This window comes from Aotus nancymaae, unplaced genomic scaffold (genome assembly GCF_030222135.1).
Source record: "Aotus nancymaae isolate 86718 unplaced genomic scaffold, 86718_ANA_hifiasm-v0.15.2.pri h1tg000016l, whole genome shotgun sequence".
Classification (NCBI taxonomy): Eukaryota; Metazoa; Chordata; class Mammalia; order Primates; family Aotidae; genus Aotus; species Aotus nancymaae.
In genome coordinates this window covers 9,685,087-9,700,371 of record NW_026988428.1, presented here as the reverse complement: position 1 = coordinate 9,700,371, position 15,285 = coordinate 9,685,087, and the positions used below count along the sequence as shown (strand labels likewise).

Here is a 15,285-nt window from a genome sequence, read left to right as displayed (position 1 = left end):
GTAGGTAGTCCCACTTGGGAAGCTAATTGTTAATGACCATAGAACCAGTACAAAGAACTCTGGGTAAAGCAGCTCCATAATAGCACAAGGCAAAGGAAAGACTCTTTTTCCAAGGGATTGAAAACTTTAAATGTGTTAATTCTTATAAGTTTTTGCAGTCATTAGCATGAGTTAAAAAAAAAAAAAAAAAAAAAACACCCTGTCGAAAGAAGACTGCTGAATAGAATAGTGATTTATTGGCCTTGACAACATTAGCCTCTGGGATCTTTTTTTTTTCTCTCTACTTCCAAAATTTACTGCTTCTCTTCAATGTCCGTTCTTTCCTTTTATATGTTACAGATTCACTGTAGTTGTAGTAGAATAAATTATTTGATCTTAAATGACCTAGATTTAATTTCTTTCAGTTTTATGTCTTTAATCAGAGTTTTGATATATAACTCCAGAGAGAACATACTGACAAAAAGATGATCCAGTTTCCATATTTTTTAGATGTATTTCTTTGTTCTTCTTCTCAAATGCATCAAGGAATGGAGCATATAATATAAATTAGCATGCACGTCATTTAACCCTTTAAAGGCCATGCTGAATATTAGCAAGGAGATTAGCATGCCTATGTGTGTGCATGTTAACCAACACAGGGTAAGTCTCTCTGTCACTGGAAAACTCAAGACAGGGTGTACTAGAATTTGCCCTAGGAGTGAGAATGAGAAATGTGGAATTAGGGAACATCCAGTGAAAATTAGGTATATTAATGGAGGGTTAGGCAGGACAATAGCAAGTCAAGTTCAATTCTGGCTTAGTCCAATAAGATAACATATCCAATTTAAATTATCCAATTGAGAAATATGAAGATTTCCAAAATGTTTCGGACAGTGTTACTTTTAGCAGATTCATGAGTTACTGATTTGCAAAATCTAGAGGACTGTGCCAGGAAAGTGTGGAACAGAAAGAAAATAATAATTAAAAAAAAAAACTAAAGAAGAAGCCTCTTTTTCTAGAGAACAGAGTACCAGATAAATAAAGAGATAAAACTAAGAAGCTTATTGATTTTTTTAAAGCAGCTGCATGTGATACTGGGAGTGTAGATGAGGAAAGTCAAACACCAAACCAGGGTCTCATCCACAAATAATTGCACCTTCAGTGGTCAGGGTATGGCTTGGGCATTGGGATTTTTAAAAACTCCAGAACTGATGCAAATATGTGACCGAGGTTGAGAATCACTGCACCAGAGAAGTGATTTATGATGAAGACTAGGATGTAGGAGACATAAACACTGATTAAGTTCTGGAATTTTCAACTGTTGAACAAAGCCTTGAGGAGAATGTGACAAAGGGATTGTTTTTTACTAGGCTCCCAGAGGCACAGACTTCAAAAATATCAACGGTAACTTCAGTTCAAAAATCTGCTGAGGTTGATTCTTCAGATCAGCAGTCCCCAACCTTTTTGGTGCCAGGGACTGGTTTTGTGGAAGACAATTTTTCCACAGGGGATGGTTTCAGGATGAAACTGTTCTGCCTCAGATTGTCAGGCATTAGGTTCTCATAAGAAGCACACAACCCAGATCCCCAGAATGTGGGAGTTCACAATAGTGTTTGCATCCCTATGAGAATCCAATGCCACTGCTGATCTAACAGGAGGCAGAGCTCAGGCAGTAATGCTGGCTGGGCACCTGCACACCTCCTGCTGTGTGGCCTGGTTCCTAAAAGGCTTCACAGCTTGCTAGGAACTGTGTAGCCAGGGGATTAGAAATTCCTGCTTCAGCTAACAAAAGCATGGGGAATGGAGAAAACTCTCTGAGAGGTAGACTTCTCGAAATCCATAGCAGGAGGAAAGGGTAGAAGCCACTGGTCATACAACATCCAGACTGGAGAACCCTCAGTCTGACTCTAGTCCCTGTGTTATTCAGCATTATTACAAGATCACCCATTTCTCCCAGTGAGGAGATGGGTGTAGAGATGAGCAACACCCAAAGCCAATGGTGTCTCCCATTATTCTTTATAGTGTGTGTGTTAATGGTTATGTGCTCAAGTAGAGCCAGATTGGAAATAAAATATCTGTACCTATTTATTCACTTAATTTAGGATACCCATTGGACCAGTCAGTTGCTAATGAGAAAGCCCAGACCTACAGCAGATAGTATTCAGCAGGTAATATTTAAACTATTGGTCTTTCTTGTTTTGTTCTTTTAAAAAAAGCATTTGAAATCCAGAATATTTGGACTTTTACTCAAGCACAGAATTAAGGTTTTCATTTAAAAGAAGGAAATTTTGAGTTTATCTCTCTCTCAAGTTGTTCTACACAGTTGAATAAATTAATCCTGAAGCTACTTCTCTTTATTACCACTATGGCAACAGACTTCCAAAGGTGTTAAAAGACTCTGCACTGTTTGGCCTGAGTTACTAAAGATGTATTTTTATGGGTTTGACATATTGACATGTAGATATGTTAAGCACAGTGGAATTCTGCTTTAAACAAGAGCCTGGTGCTCACATTTGTTTCTGTGATCTACATTAATTATCTAAAAGACTGTAACCATGAATACTTGGCAATGAAGCTGTATCTTATTTTCTATTTTATCTTGAAAAGAGATGAGGAAGAAATGCATTTGGCAAAGATTGCTCAATCCTCATATTCCTGACAAAGCAGCTCTTAGTTCAGAAGGATCATATTACCTTTTGCCCCTTTAAACACTTTGACATCCAAAGAGATATTTGGATATTGTGTTAATTGTAATCACTTAAAAATGGTTGTTTTTCTGATTCTTAATAATCAAATGACTTAATTTCAGAGAAAGGAAACCTCAATATTGGACACAGCTCAAAGAAGTAAAGATTAAACAGAAAACGCAGAAAACAAATGGAGTATTTTAGGGCCAAAGTCTTTCTCCTTTGGCATTAAAATACTCTGATTTAAATTTTACTCAGAAACTTACTAGATGGAAAACTCTGGGCAAAATTCTGATCCTCAGTTATTGTTATTAAATTAAATGGTTACAATAATATCTTATTTCCAGGGTTAGTTATTTGAGTTATGCTTGTGGTCTCATAAATAGTATAGAATACAAATATAAAGAAGTCACTGGCAAAGACTATCAGTGTTTGTTTTCCCAATGAGTTTCCATGATTGTATTTTTTTTGTTGCTTAAGTTTTTAAGATTCTAAAATACTGTAGCTTAGGATGAGAATTAAATAGTTTAACACTGTTTTTTAAAATAATCATATGGGAAATCGATCAGACAACCATATTAAAAGCTCATCAGCAAAATTCTTTCCTCTCTTTCTGTAGATCATCTTCAGTAAAGAGAGAGATTAGCTTTTACTTTTCACATACTCTGAAAAAGGATATTCAATTCAGGCTGATAGTGTTAAAGTGTCTTCTTCCAACGTAACGTGTTGAGTATGCAAACCATATGTATGAAGTTTTAAAATATACTGTATAAATTGTCCAAAGTAGGATATATTTTTAAATATAAAGAGAAGTATTACATATCTTTTGTCACCAGAATAGTGCAAATGTTGCTAATATAAGTACTTTGTGTTCACAAAATACAGAGACAATTTTTAGGCTAATTATTCTTTAACCTTAATGCAGTCCTATACTGATGTATTATATTTAGAAAAACTAATGCTAAGATACATTTTATATATCATTATCTAAAATGGACTTTGATTTATAGAAGTTGTCCAGAATTAGCTTGATTCTCCTTAAGCAATTTCTGGTGTTACAGAGCATCAACATATATTCTAAAATTATTTTCTATTTTTTTAAATTTTATTTTTACCTTAAGTTCAGGGGGTAAATGTGCAGGTTTAATAAAGGGGTATACCGCTTGGTGCTAAGGTTTGATTATTTTGCATTATACCATATTATAATAATGACAAATAAAAAGAAACCATTCCTCAAATTTTAATTGATACAACTGCCTTTATTGAGTTCTCTACCATTACTAAAACTTTGCTAAATTTAATTTTCGTTCTTTCGAAAAATCTTCTAGAGTTAAAAAAATTCATCATCTGTTATGGTACTTTTTTTATAAGGATGATTTTAAACAATCTAGCTACTTTATCTCTTCATGGGGGAGAATTGGCCTCAATTTTAAGATCATTGGAGAGAAATTGGAGGGAAAGCATCTCTCATGCAAGAATATTTTGACCAGTTTTTACTGATATTCCTTAATTCATTGCTACTTTATTTACTGATGAATGCATATACCATCTCATTCCAAAAAGGATATGAGACAATTTCAAAACAACATATGGTAATACTTTTAAAATATCTACATAAGTAGTTGAGTTGACAAGAAAATAAAGATATGTGAAGTTATATGAAACCAGAGAAGACAGAAACAAATATTGGGCTCCAGGTTGCTGAGCAGGCCAGCCAAAATGACGAGCACAGTCAGTTGCCAATATAGAACCCAGAAAGTAAGCAATGGTTTTTAGAAGTTGCAATCCATTCTGACACTGGGACCTGAGAGAAATTTTTCTTACGCATCTCCACAAAGAGTATTGCATAGTGTCATTGTAAATCCCCTCCATGTCATCCTATAGCAAATAAAGTGAACAGCTCTATAGCACTTAGTAGTATAGCATTTCTTGGTGTTTATTCAATACACAGGGATACTACAGGCAAAGTAAAAGTAATTATATAAGGCTGAATTAATTAATTCTGTACAGGTGAGGAGGAGTTTATTTATCTGGATGAAACCAAGAAAATTTTACTAGAGGAATGGGTGTTGGCATCCTTCTGTAGAGCCTCCATAAATCTTAATATTGCTACCAAGCACTTTGCTGGAAAAATGCATTACTCAGTTTGGCTAATGTTGTTCTTTGAAAACAAATTAAAGCCCCCTCCAACCTAAGAAATTATTTTCTGATATGAGAAGACAACATCACTATTATGATATATAATTACTAACTGTTTAATCTTAGTCTAGTTACTTACCTAACTGCTCTTTGTCTCAAAATCCTCATATATTCAATAGGAATAACAATAGCAATGTACAGTTTTGTTGTGAGAAATACATGAGATAATATATGTAATATGACTGGAACAGTACCTAGCACATAAGAGATGCTCACTCAAGGTTAGCTGTTGTTTATCAGAAAGCAAAAAGTCTACATTTTTATCATATAGCCTATAACCAATTCCTATACGCAGCATTAGGGTAAAATAAAAGTACAGTAAAAACTGAAACCATTTTATGTCACACCAATAAATTTACCTGCTGGGTAATATATAGCACTCTGATGGCATCGTTGGCTCTAAAACTTGCTTCTAATATAGAAAACAGTGGATCATACATATTCTAGAACATGAGAAATCACATAAGTCATCATTTTGGAATTATATTACTGCATATAATTTTCAAATGCAAATAATTTAATGACCCTTTCTCAACCACTAAGGAGGCAATAACTATACCACCATCAGTAGAAATCAACAAAGTTCAATTGAAATTCTTCCCCTGGGTTTGGGCATGGTTTGGCTTATTGGCCACCTAAATCACTAGACTTACAAATGCAACACTTGCAGTGGAATAATTCAAATTTGATTTTCAGATTAAAAGAAACTTTTTGGTTTTTCCATGTTGTTTTATTTTTTTACTGCTGCATAACAAATTGCCATAAACTTAGTAAACCTATACCCATTTTTGTAGTGCACAGTTTTTGTGGGTCAGAAGTTCAGGCCTGACCTGACTGGCTTCCCTTCTAAGAGTCTGACAAGGTCAAAGTCAAGATGATGACCAGGGCTGTGGTCTCATGCAGAGCTCAGTGTTACTTGTGCCTATAGGCCTGAGGACCATATATGCTTACTGACCATCAATTTCTCTCACCATTTAGAGGCCTTCTACATTCCTTGCCAAATGGGCCCTTCTATCTTTAAAGTCATCAACAGGTAGTTCACTTTGCTTTGAATCTCTGTCATGCTTCAAATTTTGACTCTGACATCAAGATGCTGATTTAAAGAGCTCATGAGTTAGGTCAGGCCCTTTTAGATAATCTCCCTTTCTTAAGTTCAACTGTGCCATATAGCATAGCCCAATTACAGGAGTGATATCCCCAAATACCCATGATGTTAAGAGTTATAGATGACATGCATACTAGGGGATGCTCCCGTTAGGTAACATCTTAGGATTCTGCCTACAACATACATCAAAGGCCTTAAGAATTAATCTGCCAAAGCCTAAACCAAGTCTATTACACTAGTCTAAGATGCCAAGTCTTATAATTTATAAGAAACTGGCATATATGTCAAAGGCATTGTTCAGTTATCCTATAAATTTATAATTTTAGAATCAAGGTTTTCTGTTCTACAGTTGAAATAAATTCTCTGCTAAAACAGTCAGAAACATACCCTTGCCACTGGAGATTTAAAAAAAAAAATCTGAAGAATCTCATTCTACCATTCTCCATGTGCTTTACTTACCATGGAGTTTTTTCATCAACTGTACCCTATATTGGTTATGTTAGTAGTATTTAGTCAGAAAGTTTTATGTGAAATCAGGAACATTTGAAACAACTCACCTTAATATATAAAAATGAGATAAATAAGCTTACCAGAAGTCACTGAAATCTGGACCTCTAAGACTGCACGAAGAAATTCAGGTCCTGAGTAGCTATATTAATTAATCTGTTCACATGACTGGATCTATGAGCTTTACTTCCAATCACCCCACAAGAAATTGTGCACTATTTTTCTTTGCTTCTTTGAAAAGCAATTCATATTAATTTGTTAATATCTCAGCTAAAGTTCGAAATTTTGTTCCTCATGTATTAGGAATTTTTTTATTTTCGTATTTCTTTATTTTTGTATTTCACGTATTTTTTTATTTTTGTATTTCTCTTTTTCATGGGTAATGGATGAGTGAATTGGTTGATTTCTTGTTACTAGATCAACCCTATAAATATTTTTAAAAATATATTTACAGTTTTTATTTTAGATGCATTAGTTTTATTATAGTGTATGTATTTGCCTATTTATATCTATATCTACACCATCTATCTATAAACTGGTTTTTCTGATGATGAGTTCATCACCAAGGAATGTTAAGTAAGGGATAAGTGATATATTTCAATCAACCACAAATAATTGTTAGTGGCTCTCTGGATTCCTCAGTCACTGAGGATTTTAAGTTTGGTTAGAAGTAAAATTGCTCAGAAAGTACTCTGTGTAAAAGTAGAGATGTTTGTATGTGGTAAAGGCTGAAGTATGTAAAGATGCAATGCTTTATATTTGGTATTTCACAAGAAGTTGTTATTTCAGAAAACACAGATACTAAGGAAAGATTGTATATTAAATAATCTTTATATAGTTGTTTGTTAGCTTAAATTTCTTGATGTCATGAAAAACGTCAGAACGTCATAAGACTCCCTAAGGCTTTGTGAGCAGTGAAAATGATCCTGACAGTAAGGAATGGGTTAAAAGAGTTATGCAACTAGGCTAGGCTTGGTGGCTCATGCCTGTAATCCCAGCACTTTGGGAGGATGATGTAGGCAGATCACGAGGTCAGGAGATCAAGACCATCCTGGTCAACATGGTGAAACCCTGTCTCTACTAAAAATACAAAAACTGGCTGGGCATGGTGGTGTACACCTCTAGTCCCAGCTACTCAGGAGGCTGTGACAGGAGAGTGACTTGAACCCAGGAGGTAAAGGTTGCAGTGAGCCAAGATCGTGCCACTGCACTCCATCTGGTGACAGAGTGAAACTCCATCTCAAAAAAAAAATAGTTCTGCAGATACAGTCATTTTTTCCATTTTGCCTATAGAAGCCGTGATCCCAAGCAGCGTTTTTGTTTTTGTTTTTGTTTTCTATTGTGTATTTGGTCATGGGAAAGGAATAAACAACATCCTTGAATCCATTCCCAAAACCTACTCAACATAGAAGATTCACTTATAGTAATCATCAAATCTCTCTGATCCTCTGGAATAGTTTGGGGGTAAATGACAAATAAGTTTGAACTAAAGTATTTAATTTGGTAGATAAATTCAGAAATGCACTGAAACTTTTTAAAAAAAAAATATGTATTTATGCAGGAAGCTGAGGCAGGAGAATCCTTGAACCTGGAAGGCAGAGGTTGCAGTGAGCTGAGATCGTGCTACTGCACTCCAGCCTGGGAGACAGAGTGAGACTCTTGGTCTCCAAATATATATATATATATATATATATATATATATATATATATGTATATATATATGCAAGATGGAAAAAGGAGCAAGGCAGATGAGTTAACCACTGAAAAATTTCATCTTATATTCTACGTTGATGCATCACATTGCAGATGCAGAAGTCACATAGGGCAAGACCATAAATTCTCAATAGAAAATCCTGTTAACAAACAGAATCCATATAGTAAAACAAATCAAACAGTGAATGTTAATAAAGACTTAGAAAATAGAGTCAAAATCAAAAGTGCATAAGAAAAATGATCTGCTATTGATCATAAACCTTTACTAAAGAGAGGAAAAATGGGAGGGAAAGCTGAAATGAAGGTGAAAAGAGGGTAAGGGTGAAAGTAAGAGAGGAAGAAAGAGAGAGAAGGGGGAGAGAGGAGTAGACTTCTAAAAACTATTACATTGTGAAAATCTGACTCTTGTATTTCATAAGGCAACATAAACAATATTGAAAAATTTCACTATCTTCTTAGTAAAGATGTATCTAAGTTCAATACAAGTTAAATATATGATTTCATCTAAGTATTTCCTATCCTTGGTTATCAAAAGTAATTGTTCTAAGAAGATTTAGACTTGAAAGACTGCTCAAAATATGTTATAATCCTTTCAAGGTGATGTACTTTCTCTTTTTGTTTATTTATAGTTAATTAGTCTTTGTCAGTGTTGCACATTACTTACACTCCAGCATTTCAAGGTCTGTTTGCTTTCTGACTCATAAAAATTAGCCTGTATCCTTTAGTTATATTAAAAGCCTTGCATTTAATTAGGAACACATCATATCAGATTTATGTAATGGGTTACAACCTTGCCAATTTCCACATTACTGCCATAGAGACAATCAGTTATTTAAGGAAGCACATTCACTCTTCAGATACAGTGGAATTCCAAACTATTGTCCTTTCTCCATATTTTTATTTTCTTCTAATTTGATTCAATCTTTCATCTTTCTCCTTCACCCCAAATTTTCCTCATCATTGCATGCATACCATTTTAACTTTTTTCCTTGCTGATCAACTTTTACTAATTTTCTCCATTCTAACTTCGTAGAAATACATTTTTATGTTCAATTTAGCAACAAAATTTCAAGGAAATAACATGAACTTTAAAAAAGCAAAAGACTGTTCCAGTATTAACCTCCAAAAGATTGAACATGTTTTGGAGAAAAGGTTAATATGAAATTATTAACATAAAATCTTTCTACTTATAAGAAAACAATTCAAACATCTATTTCAAGAGAACAAATCCCACTCATTCCTCATCCCATACTTTTAAAAGTCTCAATGATAGGAAGATTGATTACCTCAACTCGATCAACAGGTATGTTTTCATAGTTGTAAAAATTATCCAAGTCTTCTAAGGTGGCATCATAGGTTTCTGAGTCATAGTTGATGGACTCTAGAGTTGGGGCAGTCACAGCAGCATCAAAGATGACAAGTCCCAGAACAAGTCTTGCTAATGTCTTCATTTTCCCAACTTTCCTAATTATAAAATGATAAAATGCCCAAATATTTAATTGAAAACTTATTAATAGTTTGCACTAAATAGAAATGATAAATTAGTGTCAATATCAAAGAACCCAAGCTGGTAGCTTTCCTTCCATGGATAATTTATAAACATAAGACACAGAATCATCTTACTTCCTAGGACCATTGCTGTCAGATATTCAAATTCATTCACAAACCTGTCTCTGATTTTACAGTGGATATTTTAATTACAGTAATATTTTATTTAGTTTTATTTTATTTTATCTTATAGGGAAAAATAGAGCTTATTCACAAAGCTTTTTTGACATCTAAGAGTTTTACCATTTAATTAAATACTAAGATCCTTCATCAACTCTGGGATATGGAGTTGAAGAAGACGAGGATGATGATGATGATGACTGCAGCTGTCATACCATTTTATAGGTGAAGAAACTGAGACAGAGTTAACTGGTAATACAACTAAGACATCCACAAATAATTCCAATTTGAGTGGTGCAGGGTGTGGCTTGGTGGGGTTTTAAAAATAATTTTACAAAACCTAGGACTCATAACTGTTTCTTGTACATTGAAGCCTAAGAACAAAGTAACAAAGTTTTGTTTTGTTTTTTCTGTTACTTCTTTGTAGCCTCTGGATATATAAATACATACATTATTTAATATGCACATTAATATTTCATGCAATATTGTTTAAAATGTTCCTAATGAAATAAAACAGAAAAAAATATTCCTTTAGTTCTTACTATTTTATTTAATTCTTAATAATCATCTAAGATTTGAACTCAGAACCAATAGGAATACATGTTTAAAAGGCACTATTTGGCAAGATTCCTTTGTATGCCTATGGGATCATAGCCATCTTTGTTTTTTAATTCCTTTATAAGCACAATTCTTATTTTCCATTATAACATTATGTTTTTTGAGGATTCAATCAAAATCCTATAATTTTAATTTTTTTTATTCTATATATACTCATTTGAATACATTTTGGTTTAGAAAAAAAACCTTCATGTTTAATTTTCAACATTTAAGTTAGTCTGATCATAGTGTTACCTGGTGATCCTTTATTGTGAAAGCAAGTATTGTAAAATTCTTTATCAATATGTCTAATTTTGGAAGGTTTTATATCTTGGGCACACTTCTTGGGTTTACTTTAAGAACGGTACCTGTGGTGTTAGTACTTATGCATACATATAAAAGGGAATTCATGATAAATATTACTTTTAAACTTGAATGCACTGGCAGACAAAATGACCTTCAGTTACTTGAAAGAAAGTCTTTATGAAGCAGGTTTAGGCAGAAGGATATGAAATTCCTCTGAGAATAAGAAGCAGTACAAGGAGCTCCTTCTTAGCCCTTCTATGCTTTCTTCAAATAAATTTCTTATTCACACTGGATAAACTAAGCCTCTATTTCAGTTGCCTTTGCATAAGTCTTTGCAGGATTGCAGATTTGGAACTGTTCTAGGCAATTACCAACAAAGTCCTACTTAATAAAGCAGTGGGTTTGCAAATCTTCCAGGAACCATTCTCCCATAATCAAGTTGTTAACATTAACAGAAGCCACTACCAACTTAAAAAAATATTTTTTTTTATATATTTCTGGCAGCTTCCATTGTTCAAAGAAATTATACACTTGCTGACCGTTTTTTTCACTTTATGATATATTTGATTACATATGACTACATCTCAGAATTTATTTGCATTTTGCATCACTCCTAAAGCTATCAGCTGTAAGGCAGTCTGTATGAATCTTAAAAATATAAACAGTATCTATCTATGTTAGTTAAAAAATTTATATTCCTTTCTTCAAACAATTGTATTAGCATTTAGTGTAGTTTTCTTAATTGAAACTTTAATTTTGTGTTCACTTTATACCACTTCTTAATATTTTAAAATTTGTATATTTAAAACGTTCAATATATAAATGTATAATGTCATGTAATCATCACGATACTTTTAAACTCCTGAAATTTCACTATTTCCTCACTTTGCATAATATTTCAATTAATATCAATCAATAGTACCTGGCTACACTGGCAAAGAATGTGGTCTGTGTCAGGGCACTTGACTTAAGGCATATATTGGAAACTACTATACTTTTATTGGCATCTGTCCTGACTATTGAGATCAACTATTTGCTGTATGTTATTAATTCCTAAGCTATTTCAAAATTTTGGATTTTCCAAAAATAATATAAATACAAAGTCAATAACAAAATAAACCAAATCCATTGAATCAAAGTTCACCAGAAGATATCAAGCAAGTTGAATTATTTTTTAAAGGTTTTTATAGTAGGGAAAAAAGTCTCTGACCCAAGAAGAAAGCAAGTATAAAAACTTACCTTTGGCTCTGACTTGGTGAAATGGCACAAAGTGACTGAGGATGCAGAGCTAGTGGTATTTGCCCCTGACCAATGGATGTGAATTCTGGTCTGTGGGAGGTGGAATTTATAACACTCAACTTTCTGTTTGCAAAACCTAACATTGAGAAATACCTCTCAGTCTTTAAAAACCCCAAATTATTTTATAGTCACTCAAACTAAGCAGTAGAATCCAAATCACATAGTATATAAAGTTCCTGAAATTATGTTCATGGAGTTATAATTGCCAAAGTGTCACCTTAAGTTTTTTAAATGGAAAAAGTTGGATTTCATTTACCTCATCTATAACAAATTCACCAATTAACAAGTGAAGTTTATGTATACAGTGATACTATAGATGGATATTTCAGTTCTAATAAGGAATAATTTTCCCAAAACTTGAAGTCTTGAATTGTTTTCTTCACTTTTCACTAATGTTAAGTGAAATTTGGTAAATGTTGCAGAAACCTTACCTGTTTAATTTTGGGCAAGTAAAAAAAAAAAAAGATATCTAAATTATTTTAATTGCATGGAATGCTTTGATAGCAAAGCAGTGAACAATGAACCTTTTGCATAACTTTAAAAAAAATTCTGTCCAGAAGTAATGCATAAATATGATCAGAGTATTTTGGAGAGAAAGGGGGTTCTTTTTAAAAAAAATTATTTTATCTATCATAGATAAATAAATCAAATTACAGATTTTTTCCCGTAGAATGCAAGCTTTATTTTATCTCTTGTTAACTTACATGGTTTGTAAAACTAAACTTTATTACAGATATGTAGAGAAAAAAATATGTGCTTTAAATTCCTATGTCTTAATTTTACATTGGATAAGTCTTAGAGAAAGATGAAACTTGCATCTTGTATTCTGGTATGCTTTAGATAAATCTAGGAATTTGGTTCTCACTTATGCTTCAGGAATCTTTTCCTTCATGACCACAAGTGAATTGTTGTATTGAATTTTGAAAGTGGGATTACTCCTGGGTCAAGTGATGGGAGAGAAGAAGGTCTGTCTTCAGGATTCTCTCATTCCCCTTTCTGCAAATGTCTTTGCCCATCTATTCAGGGCATTCTCATTTGTCATCCCCATCAGCCAACCCTGTTTCCAAATGATTTGTTTTTAGTATGCATTGTTTTTCTCAGAAACAATTTGATTTGGAACAGAAGCAGTGATAATGGATAATGTGTGAAGCCTACTAAGATCTCTCCAAAAATAGAGAGGTCATCTTCGAGACAGGGATGTCTTTCTGGCATCCATGAAGTCTCACCGCATCATATAAAGGTCACTTTTAGAAGCAGTACTGAAAAGATGCCTGAATCTGAGTTTCTAGGCTGGTCCTCTCTAGCAGCAAGGTCCACGTGGGGTGTCAGGTGATTTCATATATGATTGTTAATTCCCTCAGCACATTCTTAAGCAGAGTGGTTACCACTATTCACAGATGGGAAAACTGAGAGTCAGCTATTAAATGATACAGAACTATGTGTGACACAAAGTTCTGTATCAATCAGATTGGCTCTTCTCTAGGTCAGGTCCCTAGACATGATTGAGCCTGTCTGAGGGATATGGGTATGTATTAAAAAGCAGTGTTAGCTCTCAGTTCCATAGATTTCTGATTCAAAGCCTATTTACCTGTCACTAGCTTTAGGTTCTGCTGACTGTTTTAGAAGAAATGACAGATTCCAAGAATATCTATGAAAATAATTTACTTTCTTCCTTTTCCCTCAATATTTGATCTAGTACTCTGTGCACCTTGTTAGGTGACAGAGAGGTGAGAGCTACCTAGCCCCTTGCTTTCTGGGGGGCTCTGATTAAACTTACAAGACTATTTCCAGAAATAATTTTTGACACTATCCTTGGTTGAACTGTTGGAGTTTAAATGATGTCTTCCTTAGGCTTCAGAATGCTGTGCGGTTGAAGTTCGATTTTCATGACAATTCGAAGGCCAAACTATTTGTCTTAGTTTAGCATTGAAAGCAGAATGATCATCCTTGAACCTTTTCTTCCTCCAAATAAATACAAATTTTACATTTCCTTATAACAATTAATTTCTGAAACATTTCTCTTTATCTTATTGCGACCTTCTCCAATATTTCAAAATCCATTTTGGAGTGTGAGCACTCAAATTTGTTACAATCCCTTGAGGACCTAATCAACACTGAACAGTGAGGAAGGATACATGACCAGTTACAGTCTCTGTTATCTTGGTAAATATCTTCTCTCATGATAGTTTTCTTAATAGTACCCAAGCTTGGTTATTAGAAACCCTCGGGGGATCAGTTATTATGACTCCTGGCGTTATCTAGAAACTGAGGCTTTGTGGCTTTATCTCCTTAAACCCCAAAACACTTTACAAAACCTTTTGACTGAAGCTCTTAACAAAATTAATTAAACCACCATCCTGCTTGTTTAAACAGAATTAATTTTAAACCAAACACAGCCTTCTCCCAATGATTGCTTTCTCTTTGTTCTACAGCAAGGGTGAGCAGAGAGCAGCAGATACTCTGAAGACAGTCCCCTGCTGCCTTCCCTTGCCCCTGGCCCCAAAAGGTGACATTACTAACTACTAGAGGGTGTGAATATTCCACCTTACTGACTATAAAGGAAAACAAGAACAAGAACAACAGCAAAAATTAGCTGCAATGATTACCTGTCTTCCTAAAAAGAACTGTTAAGGTAAATCTCATCTTGTCTCAGAGGCCCCCTACTCAGCAGAAATCCAGAACTCCAGGCTTTCATATCACCATTAACCCATATGTACCGTGCTGATTTTATCCAATCTTCTCCTCCCAGTATCTTTTAAGCTTTGTCTGCAATCCTTGCCTCAGCTTCTTTCAGAAAGTGTCTCTTTACTTCCTTTACCTTAAAAGAATCTGGCTGTCTCCTGACAAAGGTTTTCCTCTGCAGTCCTTTCAAAGTGGTGGTTAGTTGGTTGTTCTTCCTCCCTCACAAAATTCAAGAATGGAGAGGTTTCTGTGCTCTACATTTTCTCTCCCAAATGATCTCTTTACTGTTTCAAAAACATTATTCATTCTGAAACTCATAACACATGGCTTAGTTACCCACAACATCCTCCCTGTCATCAGCTGCTAGACATCCTTGTCCAGCCCTTTTATGGTTGATGACTTTTGTCCCTGGTTCATTCATTCCTTCCACACATGCCCATCATCATTTGCAATTACATGAACCTCCATGTATGATCCATCTATCGTGGTTGCCTGGTGGTTGCTTTGTCTTCTCACATATAGAAGTTACTACATTCCTACCCA

The 15,285-nt window shown here is 34.2% G+C and overlaps 1 protein-coding gene across 3 annotated transcripts in view; it reads right to left on the bottom strand.

The window, feature by feature from the left end:
* The window catches only part of EPYC (epiphycan), a 39,362-nt gene extending 24,373 nt beyond the window's left edge, over positions 1-14,989 (bottom strand). Inside the window, exons 1-2 of one of the 3 annotated variants that reach the window (XM_012469464.3) lie at positions 14,879-14,989; positions 9,477-9,654 (exon numbers count right to left, since the gene is read on the bottom strand). In XM_012469464.3, the coding sequence (XP_012324887.1) occupies positions 9,477-9,641 (165 nt within the window). In that variant the 5' untranslated portion in view covers positions 9,642-9,654; positions 14,879-14,989. Of the gene's footprint in view, positions 1-9,476; positions 9,655-12,000; positions 12,107-14,666; positions 14,687-14,878 lie in introns of those variants that run through there. The other 2 variants (XM_012469465.2, XM_012469463.3) reach the window with 2 other exon arrangements.
* Positions 14,990-15,285: the final 296 nt, after the last annotated feature.